At 43.3% G+C, this 22,744-nt stretch overlaps 1 protein-coding gene across 3 annotated transcripts in view; it reads right to left on the reverse strand.

The window, feature by feature from the left end:
• Window positions 1-22,744, reverse strand: part of PLA2G4A (phospholipase A2 group IVA) — a 70,659-nt gene that overhangs the window by 15,983 nt on the left and 31,932 nt on the right. For all 3 annotated transcript variants that reach the window (XM_053985488.1, XM_053985486.1, XM_053985485.1), the window contains exons 5-11: window positions 17,541-17,689; window positions 14,944-15,057; window positions 12,456-12,493; window positions 10,472-10,610; window positions 5,510-5,646; window positions 1,969-2,191; window positions 1,000-1,114 (exon numbers count right to left, since the gene is read on the reverse strand). In XM_053985488.1, the coding sequence (XP_053841463.1) occupies window positions 1,000-1,114; window positions 1,969-2,191; window positions 5,510-5,646; window positions 10,472-10,610; window positions 12,456-12,493; window positions 14,944-15,057; window positions 17,541-17,689 (915 nt within the window). The remainder of the gene's footprint in view (window positions 1-999; window positions 1,115-1,968; window positions 2,192-5,509; window positions 5,647-10,471; window positions 10,611-12,455; window positions 12,494-14,943; window positions 15,058-17,540; window positions 17,690-22,744) is intronic.

Consider the following 22,744-nt stretch of genomic DNA (forward strand, 5'->3'; position numbering starts at 1 on the left):
TGGAGCTTAAAATAAGAAGCAATCAAGATCCAGCACCCTCTGTAATGACAGAGATGTCAGCCTCAAAAGGCAAACTCAAGATCCACTGGCACAGGGAACACCTTTTTATAGAGGAAAGTAAAGCCTACAGGTGCTTCTGATCTTGCTTAGGGAAAGATATTATTAACAAAAGATCATTTTGGTTTTAAAACAGTAATTCAATTAAAATATATTGAAAAACAGAAATTAATCTAAAACCCAAAATACTCCTATATTCAAACAAAAAGGTATCAGTTTCCTATGTAGTAAAGTTAAAGACACATTTTCCCATGAAATATTTAGTCTAATTTACAATTCCTCATTTTCATTTCCAGCCAAAGCTTTGACAGCAACTTCTCCAAATAACTATTTTAGGAAATACAATGATGTATAAACCTGAGGCAAACCACCTGGCACTTCCCTTTCCAGTCTTGTATATAACTATACAGAGATGCACACGTCCTTGTCTTAGTGTAGCATCATCCACAACTGGACCCACTCTCACCTGAAGTTACCAGAGGGGATTAAAACCTATGGAATAAATACAAGTAAAAGGGGCTTTTTTTTTTTATGTAACCAACAGCACCTCACACTGGGAAAGAAGTGAAAAAGAGACATGATATCTAATTTGTTTGTCCAATTTTAATCACGGAATCGTTAGAGTTGGTAAAGACCTCAAAGATCATCATCTGTTGATGTCACCCTTCTCTGAATGAGAATGTGACTGAGGACATTTTCCTTTTCCTGTTTGATACACTAATTTCAACATCTTTTCCCCATTGAAGTCACCAGGTTTCTCTTTGGCTTGCCACTCCTACCTGAATATGTCATCACTTATCCCTGAGTAACTTCTTATCACTCTGTCAGATTCCCAGAAGTCAGATGCAATTAGTCTCAGGTGCATTAAAAACAAGGGTTTTTTAACCAGCCACACACCTCCCCTCCTTGCCACAAGTGACTCAACACAGATTGGGAACACACCTGCAAACATCAGCTCTGAGACATCTGGTTTGACGTGCAGACAGGTGAAGAGTGGCAGAGCACACTGGGCATTATTGACCTTCTCTTTCATATTGCTCAGAGTGGTGTCCATCCTCTGCAGGGAAAGAAAGACATTGGTCCCAAACACATCCTCTAAAGGCCTGCTGATATATATATATACACATACATATATACACACACATATATATCATATAAAAATAAATATCACATATTTTTATTTTATATAAAGATCTGAGTGACTCCTCTTGCCAATGAAATTTGATAAGTGACGTGTCAGGTTCTGATTTAAATTAAACATCTGTGCATTTTTTTCATCCCTTGGTACACAGGGACTTGTCACCAACCTCACACAATCATTAACAGCCCTTCAGCATTAGAATTCTATAACATCTGCCACTAAATGCTGTGTTGCCTCTTTTTCAGTGTTTTAAATTGTTTAAAACCCACTATCAGTGTACACTCATGAGGGACAGAAAAGCCTAAATCACATCTGCAAATCTATTGACACATTTCAATCTTGCCACAAGATCAAATCCAGCTACTGCTCACCCGACTCATTTGAACTGGAAGTTTTTGTGCCTGATGCAGCCAATTAGGAATTTTCAATTATAGAATACAACAGTATGAAGCTCTCCTGTTGTCTTATTTTCAAAGAAACCAAGGGGATCTTTCACGTTGAAATTAGTACTTTTTTAAGCAAATGCTGTTTCTTATAGCAAAATGTGCACTATTAAATGTCACTAAGGTAATTAAAAAAAAAAAAAATAGTACCAGTGGGAGTTATATAAGAGTTTGACAGCTTTAACAGCATCAAACAGTACTTTAAGAAAATGCTGATTCTTATAGCAAAATGTGCACCCTTTATTAAATGTCACTAAGGTAATTTCAAAAAAAATACAGTAACAGTGGGGATTATATAAGAGTTTGACAGCTTTAACAAGCACTCACATCATGGATCAGTGTTTCCCCTATGAGCATCCCAAAGATGTCTGTGAAGGTGACAGGCTGCCCTGAGCTCTTCTTGTTCCACAGAGCCTCGACGTAGCGCTTGACCTTCTGAGGGGTGAGCAGCAGCAGGGGGTTGTGGCTCACCGAGTTCATCAGCTCCTCATTGATCTCCTTTGGGCCCTTGGCTGGGAAATCAGGGTGGGAATAAAGAGTTGACATATACCTGCAAAGGCAAACAGGCTCTGTGAGAATCAAACCTGCTGCAGTGACAGCTGCCTGGAAGCTACACGAAGCTCATAAATGAGTTGGTACAGTTACTGATTAAATCAGGTTAATTAACTCTCCATTTATACAGAAAACTGTAATTTTCTTTTTCTCAAAGCACAGAAAGCTGAACAATTTGTTCTAAACACAAGCACAGGATCAAATACTCAACATGCATTTTCCATAATGTGTATGAAGCAAATGATTAAAGAGTCCTCATTTTTCTGTTTAAGGGATAACAGACAGAACATCCTAAGCTGAAAGGAGCTCCTCCAGTTAGCATAGCTGTGTGGCAGACTGGAGGTCCCAGAAGGACACATGCAGTTCTCTCCCTGTAAGAGGCACCTCTCTGCCCTCCAGTTCATTATCACTACTAAAAAATTCCTAAAATATCACAGAATCCCAGAATGGTTTGGATTGGGAGGGACCTTAAAGCCCATCCAGTGCCACCCCCTGCCATGGGCAGGGACACCTTCCACCAGCCCAGGCTGCTCCAAGCCCCATCCAACTTGGCCTTGGACACTTCCAGGGATCCAGGGGCAGCCACAGATTCTCTGGGCACCCTGTGCCAGGGCCTGCCCACCCTCAAACGAAAGGATTTCTTCCCAATATCCCATCTAAACCCACTATCTGTCAGTGGGAAGCCATTCCCTGTGTCCAGTCACTCCATCCCTTGGAGATTGTCTCTCTCCATGTTTCCTGTTGGCTCCTTCAGCCACTGCAAGGCCACAATGAGGTCACCTCAAAGCTTCTCCAGGTGAACAATCCCAGCTCTCCCATCCTTTCCTCCCAGCAGAGCTGCTCCATCCCTCTGACCATCCTGGTGCCTCCTCTGGACTCTCTCCAGCACCTCCAGCTCCTTCCTGTGCTGGGGCAGCTCTGCAGGTGGGGTCTCACCTGAGCACAGAGGCAGAATCCCAATCCCGGTTCTGCTGCCCATGCTGGGGACTCAGCCCTGGGCACAAGGGGTTCTGGCCTGGATATGGCCCCACTTCCCAGGATATGATGCTTCCATAATAAACTGAAGCACAGTAACTACAGCCTGTGCAGAGAGTTAATTGACTGTGAGGATGAGGCCAATCATGAGTTTGTCACTGAGAAACAAGCTTAGTTTTACTGCAAACAAAGCTCAGACACACGTGCAGGCAGCCCTGGCTTCCACTTGGTTGGGTTAGGCCACACCAAGACAGGCCCTTCTAATCTCTGAGAGGCTCATTTACTATTATTTACCCAGTGACCTGGCCCAGGTACACATCCCTTAGCCCAGGCACAGCTCTGAGACACACACGGGGTCAGCCTGGCCCTGAGGTCATGCCCAGCCATTTCTGTGACAGCACAACCAGCCCTGTCCCACGTGGGCTGCCAGGACTCCATCCACGGGCTCCACGTCAGCTCCTGCGTGCAGGGAAAGGGGAAGGCAGCTGGAGAAGTCAGCACAAGGTTGAATCAAGATGGCAGAGAAGCATTGCTCCAAGGTTAGGCATGCAGCTGAGGGGACAAGCAAAAACCTGCCTGTCCCACCAGGAAAGGAATTCTCCACCCTTCAGGAAAAAAAGAAAAGAGAATTATTTCCAAAAGATAGACTGAATGGAAAAGAAAGAAAAGGAAGGGAGTGCCAAAGTGTCAATTTATTTATTCATCAAGCAAGAAAAGACTGAAGGATGACATCAGAGAGCAAAGGCAAATTTGTTCAAACACAACTGTCTCCAATCTGTTTCTGACTGGAGCAGTGCAGATAATCTAATATAAATAATAATCTCGCTATTTTAATTCAGATTTTATAGGTTTACATTAGATCAACTATGTATTCACCCCTGGGTTTTCCCCAAAAAAAGACCTCATAGCCAGCAAAGTGACGTCTGTCCTGAGCAGGGATTGCAAACCCTTCCCTAGAAACACAGGTAATGTTTTACAACACCACATTGCACTATTCCACTGCTCTTCATCCACCTTCTGCTTTTCACAGCTGTGACAGAAGTGCATCCATCTCTCTCAATGGACAGGGATAAATCTGTTCCCACCACCAGAGAGAAAAAAATGGGTTCCCACCTTTTATAGTCGAATCTAAAGGACAAAATTACTCCAGTTCGCAGACACTTCTGGCATTTCAAAACCTCCTGGCATTCTGAAAGCTTCCCTCTAGTCTGGGAGAGGGGAAGCTAGCTTAACACAATGAAAAATAATTGACAAAAAAAACCCATACAAGGAACAGAACTGATCATTATCTCCTTCAAGAGTCAACTCTGGGGTTAGAGTGTGGAATTAAAATTCACATGCTTCCTTAGAGCTAAACCAGGCAGATTCCCTGCTCGTTCGTATTACAACAAGTCTTTTACTCTCAAAGAATTGAGACATTTGTATAATCTCATGCCTGAGTCTGGAAGGACCCTCGAGGTGTCTGCTTCAGCCTCCTGCTCAATGCAGAGCCAGCCTAAGTCAGATGAGGCTGCTCAGGGCTGTGCTCAGCCAAGTTCAGCTTCCACATGAGCACTGCCTGAGTCAGACTGAGGATGACACCGTCCCCAGCCTGCTCAGGTGAGCATGGCTCAACACATTCCAGTGCTTGGCCACTCTCCCTGCAACATAGTTTCCCTAAGAGTTAATCCAATTACTCCTTGTCCTTTCCCTGAGCATCTCCAAAAAGAATTTGTGTTCTTCACAGATAGTCATCAGGAACTGAAGATAACAGTAAGATCTCCTCCATCAATGCCTGTGCCTGCTCCTCAAGGTTAAATGAACTATTTTAAAACCTGATGTACTGTCTAAATTAAACAGTGCCAGTGGGACTGAGACAGTGGGTAATCCACAGAGGGATGCCCTGCAGGGTTGAAGCCAGGCCCCAGACATTCCCAATAAATCCACCAGGATTTTACACTGGGTGTAAAATGGAGCAGAAGATCTTTCAGTGATTTTGAGGAGCTCTAAAAGCCCTCCTGAAGCATACAACACATTTTGGGTTGATTTGAGTCATCAGCTTCAAATCACAAGGGATTTTTTTGGTTTTTCACTTTTAATCAGGAAAATAAAACAATACACATTAGGTGTTGATACAGAAATATGGGTGCATATGTGTGGCACCTCCATCCATCCATTCCTGGAAGAGCAGCTGGAGTCTGAGCTTTCCTTGCCCTTTGGGGCACCCAAAACACCTCCCCCATCAGATCTGGATGTGTAAAATGTGCTGTGAATTATAACCATAGACGTAAGTCAGCTCTGGTGACAATTCCTTCAGGACTTGCTGCAGGGAAGCTGAGGATAAGCAAGAGGAAGGCCTTACCAGGTGGATCCAGAGAGCCCAGCAATGTAGGTGGCACAGTCCAGGACTCCTGACTCGTAAAGTGCTTTCATGACTCCAGCAAAGCCCACCATGGCCCGGAATCCCCCTCCCGAACCCAGCACGGCGATCACGGGCACCTGCAGGGATGAGACAACACAAGCACCACATCAGGGACAAGGGACACACCCTGGGAGCACCCAGTCCAGCCCCTGGACACCCCAAGAAGAATTACAATTTATTTGAAGAAGTCACCATTGTAGCAAGATTTCAAAACAAAAAACATACTCAGAATTTTTTTAGAATGTCTGTCCTTCTTATCCATGATGTGAAATAGAGGAGATATTAAATTTAGTTATTAAAGGAACTATTTAGTTATAAGACCACACGGATTTTTAAAGCAGCCTAAACACCAGCTTTAATCCAATTCATATCGTGACAGAGACAAAGGCAGTAAAATCTACTAATGAGAAATAGAACAGAGACAAATAATATTTTGACTGGGAATTTAAAAACAAGTTTTATAACAAAAACATCCACTATTACTACAAAGCATGAAGACAATCTCAATTTTACCACCACTTTGCAAAAACTACCAGAGAGCTAATGGGAATTCATAGGCATCTGGACAACTACTCAGCCACCAAGAGAGGAGTGAGCAGAACCATGTTTATTATGGCATCAGGTTAAAATTGTGTCCACAGGGGTTCATTTTACACTTTTCTCCTTCTTACTTCCCAGCCCTGACATCCAGGCTGTTCCCCTCAACTGCACAGTTTCCCCAGGTATCTAAAAAGAAGACAAAAATAAAATAAAAATTCATTTGCTCCCACCATCATATGTTTTGGCCTAAGTAAAGGGCTCATCTAGTTCCCAGTTTCCAAAATCCAGGAGGATTTTCCACTGTTCAGGGGTGACAAAGGAACCACCTCTTGATTGTTACTGAGCATAAAAAGAATGGCACAGCTGTGCAGGAAGACCCTATCTGATCAAACTGCTAATCTGTCAAAAATCTCCCTGAAAGGCAATTCCAGGTGCCAATAAACAGGATTAGTGACAGGAAAAGGATCCATGTGATGACAGAGTCCTGTTCTTTCTGCAGACTCCATGCTCCAAGCCATGAAACTCCCCTGAGGACTGACTGTCCCAAGGAAATGCCCATGAACAATGACCAAGGCACTCAAGATGTTTCTTGAGGCTTCCACTCCCCAAAACTGCTTATTCTTGATGCAGTGAGATTATTTTGTTACCTCCTTCATCAGTGCTCAGCTTTAGTAATAGAAACCACAGGTATTCATCGTGCAGCTCTAGAGATAGGGATCTATCCCAAAAATGACACAGCCCCGGGAAGGATTTGGGATATGTTTTGTTAAGACAACACCCCAATAACGGAGCAGCTGCTTTGAAGGAAGAGCCATGTCAGTAATCACTCCTTTAATAAGGTGGGGAGGCTTTGAAAGCTCCTCAGGAGCACTGCCCACTCAGCCTGAGCAGACACATCCCAACAGGGTGGAGATGTCACCTGCAGATGCAAGCCTGGAGAAGCTGTGTGAGAACACTCCCAGAGCACCACTGCTCCACCCATCAGTGCACTGGCACTGGGAAAATGGGAGAGTCCCTCAGGAGACAGAGGAATCCACTAAGGAGACAGGCTGGGAATGCCCAGGAGAGACACCAACATCCTGATTGCAAATGTTTCCTGATCCACAAGCACTCTGGGCATCTCAGGTTCCTGCACTGGGAAGGGTGGGTACAGCAAGGGGAAAGAGGATTATGGAGTCACAAAATCATTCAGGTTGGAAAAGACCTCCAAGATCATCAAGTCCTACCATAAGCCCAGCACCAACACCATGTTCACCACTAAACATTGTCCCCAAGTGCCACAGCCACACTTTGAGCACTTCCAGGGATGATGATTCCAGCACTGCCCTGAGCAGCCCCTTCCAATGCTTTACAGCCCCTTCCATGAAGAAATTTTCCCTAATATCCAACCTGATCCTCTCCTGGCACAGCCTGAGGCCGTTCCCTCTCATCCTGTCCCTGTTCCCTGGGAGCAGAGCCTGACCACCCCTGGCTGTCCCCTCCTGTCAGGTTTGTTAAACCAGCTTTTTAACTCCAATTTAGTTTCTGACGTGTTTAAGGGCACAAAATAGTAAAAACTGAAATGAAATACACCCACCCTGCAAGTTGCTCTATGGGATAAATAGGGCAGAAGTGGGGGGGTGGAGGGGGGGAATGAGCTGTAGCCAGAGCACCCAAAGCCAAGAACCAAGAAACCACACCCTGATGAAGAACAGAGAAAAGAGGATATACCAAGGGCTGCACAATTCCTCTGTTGAACCCCAAATCCTTTGTACAGAACCACCAGCACTCAAACCAAAAGGTTCTTAATCCTATCTTCCAGTAATCAGAAAAAGCTAAACCATACTAAATCTTGTTTTGGGAATGAGTCTTTATCCAAATGCCCTGGAAACACAGTGTGTAAAATCTGAATACCTGTGGTGGAAAAAGAATGCCATAGGGCACACAAATTATTATTAAAAAATTGTTCTGCAAATCCAATCATAGAGAACTATATGCTTTCTTTGGAAGATTATGGTATTTTTAGAAAATTGCTTGAAGCAGCAAAATTAAAAAAATAAACCAAGCAATAACAGAAGTACGAGAAATCTCCACCTCTGTGTTTCTAGAATGTGCCTCAGGATTAAGTTAGGAAATTTGAAACTACTCACTTCCCCATCCAGACATGTATAATGAATTCAGAGGTATTAAAGTCTCCCAGTATCCCTGCAAAGCACAAGCTACTCACAGATGAAGCAACTTGGGTGAATTTTGAGTATGTGACTTGCCCAAGATTAAACAAGACCCACAGACAGCTAAGACTACTCAATGTCTCCCAACTTTATGTTAAGACTTCAAACATCCTATAAATCCTCCTGCCATCTTCCATCTGTAGCAATAAAAGTAAAGCTACAGTTTAATTTGAACAAAAAGGGTTTTTTCATTGCTAGAAACAGATAAAAATCCCGTAAGCTTAGAAATACACATTTGGCATAAGAAAAATGGGAGGATAGCTACAGTTACTGTCTGGGAAGATGCAATTTAACTGATAAAATTTCAGTACTGGAGTCAGTGAGGGATACCAAGGGAAGATGATGACACAAAGAATAAGAGATCTTAGCTATCCTTTGTAATAATTCATGCACAGATGCCACCTGCAAGGAACTGAGACCAGAGGCACTGAGTTCCAACTGGAGCTTGGCAGAATATCCACATCCTTTCTGAGGAAGATCCTATTCTGCTCTAGGTCACACCAATGTCACACTGACAGAGTGCTACTCTGAGAAGATCTGCATGTGTTAAGATTAAAATAACTGAACTAAAAATTAAGAAATTTCAAAAATGTTCCTTCTCAATACACACCATTTATCTCAGTCCAATTCAAATGTGTACAATACTCGTTAAATTCTTTCATGTTCCTCAAAGTTCACAGCAGAACATTCACAAAGCAAGACAGAGTTCAAAAGTACACAACAATAAAACATTTACCACCTGCTCAAAGCTTCACAGAAATGTAAAAGATATTCTTCAGTTCTGGTTGCAAAAGACTGTCACATTCTCTTTATATTAAAAATGCACAAAAGGAATCAATGTCAATGATGGTATCAACCCAGATTAATTCATGGACTCTGTTCATTGCTTGACAGGCAGAAAATGTTCCTGTCACAATTCTGGAAGCAGCACAGGAGAGGGAATGGGCAAGGAAGGAAGAGGATAGGAAAGCTACAACAAAATAACTAGATCTGTACCAAGTGGATTCTTAATTAACTCTAATAATGCAGTGTTTTATGAAACCACTGAAGAGCTCAGTAGGATCTGGGGCCCTCCTCACTGTGGTGTGAGGCCCTGGCACAGGGTGCCCAGAGAAGCTGTGGCTGTCTGTCCCTGGATCCCTGGCAGTGTCCAAGGCCAGGTTGGATGGGGCATGGAGCCACCTGGGATAGTGGAAGGGGGTGGAACTGGATGATCCTTACGGTCCCTTCCCACCCAAACCATTCTCTGATTCTGCGAGATGTCCCAAGCCACCATCAGCCCATTGAGATCTGCTGGCTTCCCTTCCTCTTGGCTTGGTCCAAAGCACCAGCAAGTCAAGGAAAGCTGCAGTTCCTCATGTTTCAAAGAAATAAAATTCCATAACCCTAATCCAGTCAAACTGGCTCAAGGAAAAGAAGGAAGGGAAGAAATAAACTAATTTCCAAGCTGACTCTAAATTTAAACCAGCTCATTTCCTGTCTAGTCTTTCAGGGATGAAGGTCACAGAGCACGGGATGGGTACTGGGCATGCAGGGGCATATTCTGTGCTGGGTGAGTCCCAGAGCCACTGCAGGATTCAGCAGGTATTTCACACACCTGAGGCACTTTTCAGATGGCAATCTCCCATCAGAGCCAACACCTTAACAAAGCCTGGGATTCAAATGGGAAAAATTGGAGCAGTTTGTTTAAAGAGTCAATGAATCACAGAATCCCAGAATGATTTGGTTGGAAGGGACCTTAAAGCTCATCCATTGCCACTCCAGGGACAATTTCCACTATCCAAGGCTGCTCCAAGCCCTGTCCAACCTGGCCTGGGACACTGCCAGGGATCCAGGGGCAGCCACAGCTTCTCTGGGCACCCTGTGCCAGGGCCTCACCACCCCCACAGGGAAGGATTTCTTCCTAATATCTAATCTAAATCTCTCCTTTTATAGTTTCCCCCAGTCATAAACTTTAAATTATAAATTTAGAGCCAAGAAAAATTACTCTCCAGGCTAAATATTGTATATTCATAGAGGAAAAGAATTTTTATCATCTATAATTTTTCTACATCAAACCCTTCCACCTCGCACGCCTCATTCTTTCCTCTCACAGGCAAATGAAGGATTCCAAAAGGGGATGCTAACCCTGGTGGGAACTCTCCACACTTACATCACGGGAAGTGGTCAGGCTGTGGCTGTTCTCCCCCAGGAATGATTTGATGCTGTGCATGATGTTGTCTCTGCGCTGCTGCCGGAACCTCTTCTCCTCATCGCACAGGGCCATGCTGAACCGCAGGTCCGTGGAGGAGCTGGTTGGGAAAGGGACAGGCTGTCACAAGGGGCTCAATTCCAAACAGCACCACAAACATCTCCCTGGGAATCCAGCAGAAAACCCTCACCCACTTACATAAGAGAAATTAAATGGTATTTTTCATTTGGCACCATCCATCAGTGCTGAAGTGATGGAGGCAAGGTGCAATGTGTCTTTAAGACATGCATTTTATATAGAACTCATTAAAAGCAAATATTTAAATACAGCAAGCGAGTTCTGAACTCACATACAATTATAAACCTACAGCACAGTTCATACTGACACACCACAGGAAAAACTAAGCCTTTTTCTCTGTATTTCTCTCTAGGTTTTGGGACAAAAAATATACACAAAGCTGCATAAGGATCTCAGTGCTGAACTTAAGGTACAACTTCAGCTGCCACTTCTCTTGGACAGCAAAGAGGAGGAGTGGACAAACCCACCCTGGTACCCACTGAAAAGCATATGGTGGTGAAATGGATCCATTTAGGCTCAGATAATTCCCCAGATTGGTGGAATGGATCCATTTGAGCTCAGATAATAATTCCCCAGATTGGTGGAATGGATCCATTTGAGCTCAGATAATAATTCCCCAGATTGGTGGAATGGATCCATTTAGGCTCAGATAATTTTTAAAACAACCTATTATGTAATAAAATAATAGGATTAAGAAAAGGGGTAAAAAGAGTCCCTAGAAGCAATGTTCCATGAAGATATCCACAATCTGCATGGATATCAGGGAGTAGCAGCAGAACTTGATAAGATCCTTTACATTTCAAAGCCTAAGAAGACACAGCCAAGCATCTTGTGTTTATTTAATGTCAGAGATACAAAATGCTTGTAATGTACAAAGCCTGGCTGGTTCAGGGTGGTCTCAAGGACCACCCACAAATGCATTTTCCTGGTACAACATAATGAGCAGAAATTATCCCTGGGGGATGTTTGTCATCTGGAGTAATCAGGAAATAACTTGACTATTACAGTGCTCAGTGCTCCTATTTATAGCTACAGACAAAAAAATTACTCCTTAAATTCCTTGCTCTCAAAAAATAATTTTTAGACTTGAAATGTATTGTTCTGATTATGCCTCAATATAATTTATGGTCTTTCACCAGGATAGGTGAAGAATGAGGGAGAAAGACAGCTGGGGGGGGGGGGGGGGAAGGACAAATAAAGGTAGGCATCTGCTTAGCTTTTACATGGAGAACTCCTGGCCCTAAATCTTCACCTAAACCTTCACTGTGTGGTATTTACATTTAAATATATTTGAGGGGCAGCTCTGTAACAGCAGCTGAAAGTTCATGCGAGGGGCCAAGTTACCAGAGGAGGTGAAACAGTGAGGATGAAGCTGCACCCGAGTGAGGTCTGTGGGTTTTTTAGAAACAAAGCTCTTGAGAAGGAAAGGCCTTCACATAAACCAGGCTGGAGATCTACAGGGGATGGCCTCACTCCTATGGACATTTGGAAGGCTCACACCTCTTAGTCCCAGTAAGGGTGTTGAGTCAATAACAGAATTACAACGTGAAAATAAACCAAAGTTGTAAAATCTCCTCACTTTTACAGTACCTGGTATTTCTATGCTGCAACAAGGAATTTTTGCACTCCACCACACATGTTTTTAAGAAAATCCCACCAGGTGGGACTCTTGGGGTGTCCTGTGCAGGGCCAGGAGTTGGACATTGATGATCCCTGTGGGTCCCTTCCAATTCAGGATATTCTGTGATTTCATTAAAATTTTAATGAACAGTTTAAAATAAAAATTCTTTGCTGCTGGTATATTTTCACCCTTTAAAAAAAATAAAAAAGACCCAAAAAAAAACCCCCAAAAAAAAGAGATACTCACCATACTTCCAGAGACAATTCCAAAGTCATTTCTGTGACCTAAGCAAGAAATATTTAAATATGGTTACAGCACTTAGAGAGGGAAAACCCACAAACACACCTGGAACATCAACTACTACTGTCAGAACTTTTCTTTCTTTCCTCTTCACTTTTTTTAAAAAAGGAGGATATTTTTGGCACATATGAATGAGATTTTTTTCTATGGATTTTTTTTAAAGCACATGGTGTGATTCCAAAATACACCACTGGAACTGAATACAGTGGAAAATGTTGGTAAGTGCTGGCTTTCATCCCTCAGATCTCACTGGCTTGCCTTTCTTGCACTGCTAATCTCTTCCTGACAGTGCAACTCATCTGTGTCCTGAGGGGATCTGATGCTCTTCACCCACTCATGGCAGGAGAACCAGGGGATCACATCTAAGTGCCACCTGTGCGAGGGAATCACTGCTCTGTGCTCCACAGGAGCCACCAAGTGTCTCTCCACAGCTAAACATGCCTTAATTAGCAATCAGGAAGGGTGATGGCTTACAGCTTGCTGGAAAATGCAATAAATGTCACTGCACAATGGCTTCACTTGCCAACCACGCTGAACTGCCTGGCCACGAGCTATGGGTTGGCCTCCTCTGCCTTTCACAGAGCACTGTAAGGGTTGACTGCAGGCAAGAAGTTAAAAAATTATGATTAAAGGACCAATTCCCTGTCAGACACAATCCAGGAGTACTGGCTGTGGAACTAAGAGAGAATGGAGAGGTATTTTCACCCTGTCTCTGTGCAATGGCCTTGCTGGTGCAGCCCTGGAGGAGTGACAGACTCAGATTGTCCTCTACATAAAACCAGATTCTCCTCCTCTCTTGGGGCATGTGAGCACCAGGGATGGAGCCACAACACCCCAGACTGAAGGTCTGCCTGACCCTCAGACAGCAGTGAAGGATCTGTGATGCACAGCTGCCTCTGACTCCCACAAGCAGACCCAATTCCTGACACGGGAATTGCAAATGAGGCCGGACATGAGCAAGGTGGGGGGAAAAAGAAAGAACAGGCATAGAAACAACAAAGGGAAGACATGAACAAACAGAGTGAAGAGTCACTGAGGAAGCACTTCAAAGGCAGGGAAGCAATTACATTATTCCCCACCTGGCATTACTAATTTAGAAAGCACTCCTGAAACCATGCAGTGATCCAATGCTTATAAAAATGTATGCACATGAAAGAAACCCTTGGAGGAAAGCATTCCAACAGGGCCATATCATGGCATTTTCTATACCTTACACAGACTGCCACAGATATTTCAGGAATATTATTTCATTTTCAATTTCAGGAATTATATGTATACATTGTCTACATCAGGCTCAACCTGACTTCATCTCCCCTTAACTATTTGCTTATACATTTCAGAGTGCATTTGCCTTTTTTGCACTGTTTTTTTCCCCTATGACTCCCTACCAAGATTTACTGAACACTGATGATAAATTCAAGCAAGGCAAGGCCTTATATTAATGGAATGAACTTTGTTAACTGTGTTTGCAAAATGTATTCATCAGTTCCTTCTCACTGCCCCATCTCATGCCTGGCAGAACCAGGACCTGCTCTCAGCCCATGCTCTGGAAGCCCAAGAGTTACTGAAACACTTAGTGAAATAAATATGCAGAAACTTCAAAAAATGCTGTTATTTTAAAAAGGAAAAATAATGCAGGGTATCAAAATTCCAACTGCCCTAAGGCTATGCCAAATGAAATGCAAAACTTCACATATGAAGCTCTCTGGTTTCCAATAAATAGGCCTTTAACCAGTTATTTGCTGTTAACTATGCTTTTGAATTCATATCACATGGAAAACAGCAGAGTGGTGACAAATCAAGATCTCTGATCATACAATAAACCATAGCCCAAACCAGAAATGCAGATGGTATTTACAGATTTCAATATGTGCAGAACAAGCTGAATTCCACCCAGATTTAACAATAGTTTCCAGGAGTTACAGTGCAGGCAGACAAGCCCTGTTCAAGAGACTCTATCTTGATTTGCAGACGTGTTTAAAGGGAATAATCCAATTACTGCATCACCTGCATCACTGCATGTTAACCAGGTCTGTGTTACAACAAGCCACTTCCAGAAAGTGAAACATGTAATAATAAAAGAATTCCTGCAGCTTTCTGGAAACCACAGGCAGCAGCAGGAGGGGCAATGCACTGACCAGCAAACTCTGAGTAACCTCACACTAACTGAGGGCATGAAATTAAACTGCACTGAGTGTGGAAGAAACTGCTTTAGGCAGAGAAAGTCCCAAACTAGACTTTTAAAGAGGATTCTTCCAGCAGGGACACCAAGGCATTCAGTGGCACTGCTTTGCTTAATTCTCCTCTCAGCAGGTCTGTAAGAAGATAAATAATTAAGGCTTAAAAGTGTATTTAGGCTCTGTGTTTCTCCATGGGTTACAGTGAATGCTCAGAAAACTTCTGACCAGGGCAAAGTCATGAATGCCCAACTTACATCATTGAAAGTTAACTGGACCTCCTTCTTCTCTCCCAGTTTCAGAGAAGAGATGGGAAATGTGGATGTGCCAAGAGTCTCATCCATAACATAGTTGGCATCCATGAGAGTAACCTGAAAGAGATATTTGGATATTCAATTCCACTGCAAGAAATCCCTTTTTAATTCCATCAAGCCTACACCTGAAGTAAACAACAACAAAAAAAAAAACAAAACAAAAAAAAAAAAAAACCAAACAAAGGAAAAAGAATGGGCCTGACCCAACCTAGTCAATGCCCAGTGACAGCTGACATTTCTTTTAAAGCAGGATAAGTGGAGGTGGCACTTCAAGGAACTGAGCTGCAGGAGTACACCAAGATTACTCATGATGGGATTTTCATCTCAGCACCTTTCTGGCAGCAAATCTCATCATCTTTGTAATCCCTTCTACATACAGTAGAAGCAAAGCACAGTACCTTCAAATTTCCAGACAGCAAAATTTCCCTGTGGAGAAACTTGTATAGTTCCAACTGTGATACGCCAAAAAACATCCAGCAACTTTTCAGAGAAGATGGAATCCACATACCCCAGCCTTGACTCTACAGACCAAGATTGTTACAGCAGCGATTTGGCAAAGGGTGCAGCATTCCAATTTACACAAAGCTGCTCTCTGTATCCAGCCAGACCTTCAAGTCTCTTCTCATACCCTCCATGTTGGAGCAGAGACCTTTCCAAAATGTGATAATATGCAAAGAAGGATGTGGATATGGCAGAACACCATTCCATGCTTTTGCTCTAATCCCTGTGGATCTATGTTTAGCAGACTTTTTCGCCCAGTGGCTGCTTTCCAAGTCCTCAAGTAAGATATACAAAAAGAATTTCAAATTCTCATTTATAAGGCTTTTATTAAATAAGATCTCCAGACTAATTTGATTTACGTGTTCTTTTTCCACTTTGTGGCATTTTATCTTCTAAAATATCATATGTTCGTGGCTTGGACTGTATCTTTTGCAGAAAACAAAAGGAATCAAGATTCAATCACTTGAATAATTAGTTGCTACATCTGGGATCAGCCTCTTCTCAGCTATAAAGAATCTTCTTCATCCTGTGCCACAAGCAACCCTTTGAAATTATGAATGCTCTTTGTTTTAGGATAGAGCTCATTATTTTAATGGTATTTACATTGCTCTGTTTCCTTGCAGAACTTTATGCTCATTCCTGCAATCTCCGAGCGCTGTCTCTTGAAACCAAAAGCAAAAACTTCTTAGTGGGATTTTGAAGAGCTGCTTACACTTCAGAGGGCAAACTGCACTTGGGATCGAGTTAAAGATGCAGATTGAAACAATCCAAGGAGTCACAAGGATTGTGGAGTCTGAGCTTCAGACTTCACAGAGGGTTTGGATGGGGAGGTGACTTTACATATTTTTGACACTGCACTCCACTACAGAATCCAAAGGCTCTTGCCTACACTTCCAGGTCCACAATTAAACATTATTAAATGCTATCATCTATTCTTTGCAGGCAATTATCAGGGAATTTTATTGCACTATCTCAGAACCAGCAACAGCCTTTAGTTATTGTAAAGACACATTTCTACCTATAATCTACCTTTCTGTGTTTGTGACTGTAGTAATTTTATCCTTTTCAAAACCCTTGAACCAAATTTTGCCCTCAACAAATTCCTAGGGAAGCTGCCTAAGTGTAAGGGAGCTCAGAGCAGAGCCCAGGCTCTGTTCCAGGAGGCCCAGCAATGGTACCAGAGGAACAGGCAGGAACTGATGCCCAGGAAATCATTGCGAATTCCCTATTCTCTTTTGTCTCTAGTGCAGGATGCATGGGATAGTTCTTCATGACCCAGCAAGCAGACCATGGGTGTAATGCTCAAGCTGTAGAGCCTTCCCCAGGAACACAGGGAACTTGTAGGAAGCACAACTCCCTTTCAGACCCAAGGTCTGATGGTCACAAACTCAAGGAAAACATTCACAGGCTGCAGCCTCTGTCCCAGTTGGCCAATATAGACTGAACACTGGGTCAGAAGAGAGCAGGTGGCAGGGCCATCCTCTGTGAAGAACAGAGCTCACAAAGGACCAGAGCTAACCTTAAATCCTTGCCATGCCCATTCAGAAAACACACGTAACATTCAGCTCTTGTGTGCAGCCTGTATAGTTTAACACACTGAGACTGAACAGTGGCTTGGCCAACAAGGCTGCACATGGAGTGAGCAGAAGAGCCGTGGGTGGGCTCCAGGCAAGGAGGACACAGCAGAACCAGCCTTTTGTTTTGTCTCCATGGGCAGACAATTGACTTAAGCCTCACCTATGCCCTATCTGTAAGAGCTGAATCAGGGTAGGAAGCAGGGAGTACTCTGCAGCTGATGTGAGGAATAACAAGCTGCTATCCCTCAGGAGCTGTCCCAGAGATGACTCACAGGCATGTCTTGTAATGACTCTTCAGGTTACTCTGAATAATTCAATTTATCCAACACCTCTTGCTTAGCACCAGCTAAACCCAGGTTTAACTTTTAAAACAAAGGGGTGATCTTGAGACTTCAGATGCCACACACATGTAAACCACTGTTGTTTTACCCTTCATCTCCCCAGCCCAGCCATGGGATTTACCTCCAGAACATTCTCCAGATTGGGGTCCAGAATGAACTCAAAGGTCTCGTTCCACACGGGGTTGATGTCATTGTTGAAGTGCTTGGTTCTCTTCCTGCAGTCAGGGGCAGTGGGGATGAACAGCTCCACGTAGGGATCTGGGGTGTCAACTGTGGAGCAGAACACAGGTCAGGCAAGGGAAAACTCCACCTTGGGCTGGAAAAATTGATACAATTCTGTGAAATCACAGATCCCCTCATGGTAAGGGACAGAAAGATATACAACTCCTTAAGTTACATACTTGTAATGACAAAAATGATACAACTACACCAACAATCTCCCCAAAAGAAACATTACGCTTTTAGGAGGGGAGGGGAAAAGCCTTGAGGAAACAGAATGGCACAGGGACTAAGTGAAGTTTATTGGGAATATGCAAACATCTGGCAGGGAGTGGTGTTTTTAAAACCTTTCACTTCTCCCTCTCTTTCTAGCCTTTAATGGCTTTGGCTTGTGTCACAGCAGCAAGTATCCCACAAAACAATGAAAACAAGCAGTTTGCTGTGGGTTTTGGATCCTCTTTCACCTTGGCAGGTTTGGGAGTGATGGAGGAAATCAGTCACAGCACTGCAGTGCTGCACACAGCTAAGGAGCACTCGGTTCTGAAACACTGCCACCACCACAGCTCTGGGGAATCACCACAGGATGAGGACACCTCATTCACACAGTAGAACCCCAACTGGAAACAGAGATATGGGAACTGCAGCTGATAGCAATTACCAGGGGGTGAAAAGCAAACATTGGCAAATCCCAGCAGATGTGTCTAAAAATAATCATTCCTAAGAGCACCGAATGCAGCCCTAAAAATGCACTTTCTAACAAGTTAAAGCATGCAGGGGTTTTCTGTCCAATGAGGGCTTTTTTTTGTGTCAAATGGAGCCAGGGCTCAGATGCTTCCCAGGAGAGCAGGGGAAATTATTTCTGTGGTTGCGGTGGATCATGAAAATCCTCCTGCTCTGCTGTGGTAAAACACCCACGTCTTTCCAACACTGAAACATGGAATCACAGAATATCCTGAGCTGGAAGGGACCCACAAGGATCATCAGTACAATTCCAGGCCCTGCACAGACACCCCAACAACCTCACCCTGTGCATCCCTGGGAGCGCTGTCCAAACACTCCTGGAGCTCTGGCAGGCTTGGGGCTGTGCCCATTCCCTGGGGAGCCTGGGCAGTGCCCAGATTAAATCCTATCATGAGGAAAAGCAAGTTCAAACATTCCTCCTTGTACACATTTTAAGTCTAAAGATACCTTTTCTTCAATAAAGGCAAATTTTAGAACGCTGGGAGTTTAATAAGACCTTATCCATGTGATTCCTGAGGTCCAGAATCACTTCTCCCTCCTGCTGGGAGAAGAAGGAAAAGAGGAAAACTAAGAAGTTGGATAATTTCAAATCAAATCAAATGCCTTTTGAGGAAAAAACCCTGACCAAACAACCAAAAAAATAAGGCTTTTGGAAACCACTCAGGAAGTTCTGAATGTGTCCCCAGGCAAATCCTATTCAGTGTTATCCTAATCCAACTTGTCAAGGAGTTTTCCACTGTGCTCCATACCTGTGGGGCTCAGCTAATTGCTACATTGAGGTGGTCTCAGTGCTCCCTGAGTAATGAACAAGCAGCTATTTAAGGCTGGAGATCACTGTGGAAAGGCTTTAAATAGCAACCTTTATTAGCTCCTGAGGAATTATGTCTGATCTTGTCTCTTCATTATGGGCAGGGGAACTGGGGGATCAAGCCCCAAGTCTTTCCTCACGGGCAGATGTTCCAACTTGCCAACTTTTCCATTCCTTTCAACTACTACACAAAGCTCTGCCACAAAGAAAAGAATCAAGAGAAACAAGGCTCTTTGAAACTAAAAATCCATGAAGTGACAAGGTCTTGCTAAGCCTTGATATCCAGCATGACTTTGGCAATAAACACCCAGGGTTGCTCTGCTAAGAGACTGAAGTTGCCTACAAAAACCTGGATTTTTGACAAAATCCCGATGGCTGAGCAGAGTTCTGGGCAAAAGATCAATGCCTCCCCCCTCCCTTCAGATCATGCTGTGATCAGTCCCAACTCTTGCAAAAATCTAATTTTTCTTATCGACACAAACAGCAAATGGTTTCCTATCCATATTTAAAACCCCAAAGCATGTAGTAACCCCAGACCTCTGTCATGCAGATCCATTACTAACTTTCTATCAGGCAAACCCTGGTAAGTGTTGAAACAGGAACTAAACCCAAGGCATGGATCAACTGAACTTGGAAAAATCAGTCTTGGTAGTTCAGTATTGCCAAGTCACCTCACTCCATCTCTTTATTGGCTTTTTAACCCAAGGCAAAGATTTAATCACCTGCCCTTTCATGTTTGAAAGTTTATTTGGAGCTTTTTCAGTTAAGAAAATGAAAATTTATTCTAACTTCCTTCTTTAGATGAAGAGAAAGTATACAGGAAGACTGCTTGCTCTGATTAAGATACTGCTATAAGCAATACTAAAGACTCCTTTAAGGTATATTATACTAATCAAAATCTCGCTCCTTGGATGGGGACCAAAAATTACCAGCAACCTGGCAAAGAACACAAAAGTACTCACTTAATGTATTTCAAAACACTGAAGTTATCGAATGTACATTAAACAGCCAGCTTGCACTCTCAGCATCGGTGTTTTTATTCCTGCCTGGGTTTCTGCTAATTTGCCAGCTAATGTTAAAAAAAACCTAAGCTGAAATTGTAACTAAAAATAGCTTGATCAGCACTGTTATCACAGAACCCCAGAATGGTTTGGGTTGGAAGGGACCTTAAAGCCCATCCAGTGCCACCCCCTGCCATGGGCAGGGACACCTTCCACTAGCCCAGGCTGCTCCAAGCCCTGTCCAGCCTGGCCTTGAACACTTCCAGGGATCCAGGGGCAGCCACAGCTTCTCTGGGCACCCTGTGCCAGGGCCTGCCCACCCTCACAGGGAAGGATTTCCCAGTATCCCATCTAACCCTGCCCTCTGGCAGTGGAAGCCATTCCCTGTGTCCTGTCCATCCATCCCTTGTCCAAGTCTCTCTCCAGCTCTCCTGAACCCCCTTTAGGCACTGGAAGGCTGCCATCTATAATTTGATTTTAAAAGGAAGAATCATTACGGTGTATGGTCAAAAGCTGATGTTCAGTCATGACAAGAGAATTATCTATGTCTGAGAATGATCTCTGTCTGGACCTGATGACCCTAAAGGTCTTTTCCAGCCTTAAGGATTTTGTGTAGGGGCAGCACTGTTGGGGAACTGGTCTTTTGTTGCAGCAGCTGCCTCAGCAGCAGCCACCTGGGGGAATTGCACTCGTTCCCAGGACATTTCTGAGGAAAGCAGAGTTTCTGTGCAGCTCAGCCCTAAGGCTGTTCCTTATGCAAGCGCTGCTGCTCCATCACCATTTCTCAGAAACAAGGCAGGCTGAACCAACAATTAAGCACAAGTATCTCAAACCCCACCTGCACTCTAAAAAAACACAATTAAGGCTTTCAGCATGATGCCAACGAGGGTCCTGCAATTAGCAGCTTGGAGGCAGATGAAGTCTTGGGTAATTAACAAAATGTTGATGATAATTCAGATTTACAGCCCCCCCCCTCCAAAGCTCCAGGAGCTGAAGACACTCATCCAAAAATAAGAGCAGAGTCAGCATCCTCTCTGCTGGCTTTAAGCTGCTGCCTTGGGAATGGCTGAGAGGTAGAAAATAGGGATTCACTGACTTTTCCTCATCTGGTTTATCTCCTGGTTAAGTCATGGCTATAGGATTCTCCCTTTAAATTACATTATGAATCACCAAGTGAAACACACAGTGGACAATAATTAAGGTCAAACATTTTCACAGTGAAAAATGAGTAATGCTTTAAGCAATCTGGCTATTAGGGAAACCTGTAAATGTTCTGCAATGACTGGAAACCATTTGATCTTATGTTATTAGTCTGATGAGATGGCAGTCATCAGGCCTCCATATTCATATGATTAATATTGCAGATCTATTATTTATATTTCAGTCATTTCAATTACTTCAATAGCATAAAGAAACTATAGAAAGCCTGTTCAAATATAATACTGAGATAGACACGTGTCTATCTCAAAATAAAAACTGGTAATAACCCTTAATTTATCCACCATTAAGTGCAATCCCATTGATAAAAACTCACTAGGTCCCAAATGACCTTTTTTGTGTATTTCCCATTTATCCACCATTAAGTGCAATCCCATTGATAAAACTCACTAGGTACCAAGTGACCTTTTTTTGTGTATTGCCCACCATTTTTTGGGCTTGCTGCACCACAGTACAACTTGTTTAGCACATGCAGCTGAGCAGCTTGGCTGAGGACAAGCCAATAATGGGAATTGCCCTCTCTCCTCAAAGGGGAAGGAAGCTAAATAACAACAGAATTTCTATTCAAATTGTGAATTTTATGGGGCCTCAGAGTGGCATGGAAATATGAGTTGATGTCTCTGCCATGGTCAGGAGAAAAAGTAATGAATTTTAAAATCATGGATTTTCCTAGTTCCATGTGATTTTTCAGTTTTTCAAAAAGGAATTCTTAAAAACTGTACTTATCAATAACTGTCCCTCCAACCATGGAACAGATACTTGAGATGCTCCAGACAAATCCATAGCCTAGCAGTAATGCAGGTGCCAGGAGACCTGCCAGAAGGCCACAGCAACCTAAAAACCCCAGGAGTACTCCCTGCTGCTTGTGTTTAAGGCACCACAGGGAATGCCAGGGCTGGTGGCTTTGGGATTTTGCAAAGGGGTGATGCAGTGCTAGATTTCGTGAGCAGAAGGTGACTCCAAGGGAAGTAAGGCAGCTCTGGAGCAGCAGCTATGCTATGAGAAATCCTGGGATTAGGTAACACCTTCATTAAAAATTATTTGTGCCTTTTATGACACTGCTTTTCATCTCTGGTGTTACTTCAGTGGAGGAAAGAACCAGCTCCCAGCACAGGCACTGCACTATCACCCAGTTCACTGGTGCAGGACACCATTGCTTCCACTGATCCAGCCTTGAAAGGGCAAAAAAAAAAACCCAAACAAGTCAGCTTTTGGTCAAACCACATCTGTAGAAGTGCCAAGAGGAAAGAAAGAAATACTGCCTTCTCTAGGCTATCTGCACAGGCCTCTTTGCAGATACACACTGAGAAGTGACTGAAGCATTAAGCAAAATAACAT

The sequence above is a fragment of the Vidua macroura genome, chromosome 9 (genome assembly GCF_024509145.1).
Source record: "Vidua macroura isolate BioBank_ID:100142 chromosome 9, ASM2450914v1, whole genome shotgun sequence".
In the NCBI taxonomy this organism is placed as follows: domain Eukaryota; kingdom Metazoa; phylum Chordata; class Aves; order Passeriformes; family Viduidae; genus Vidua; species Vidua macroura.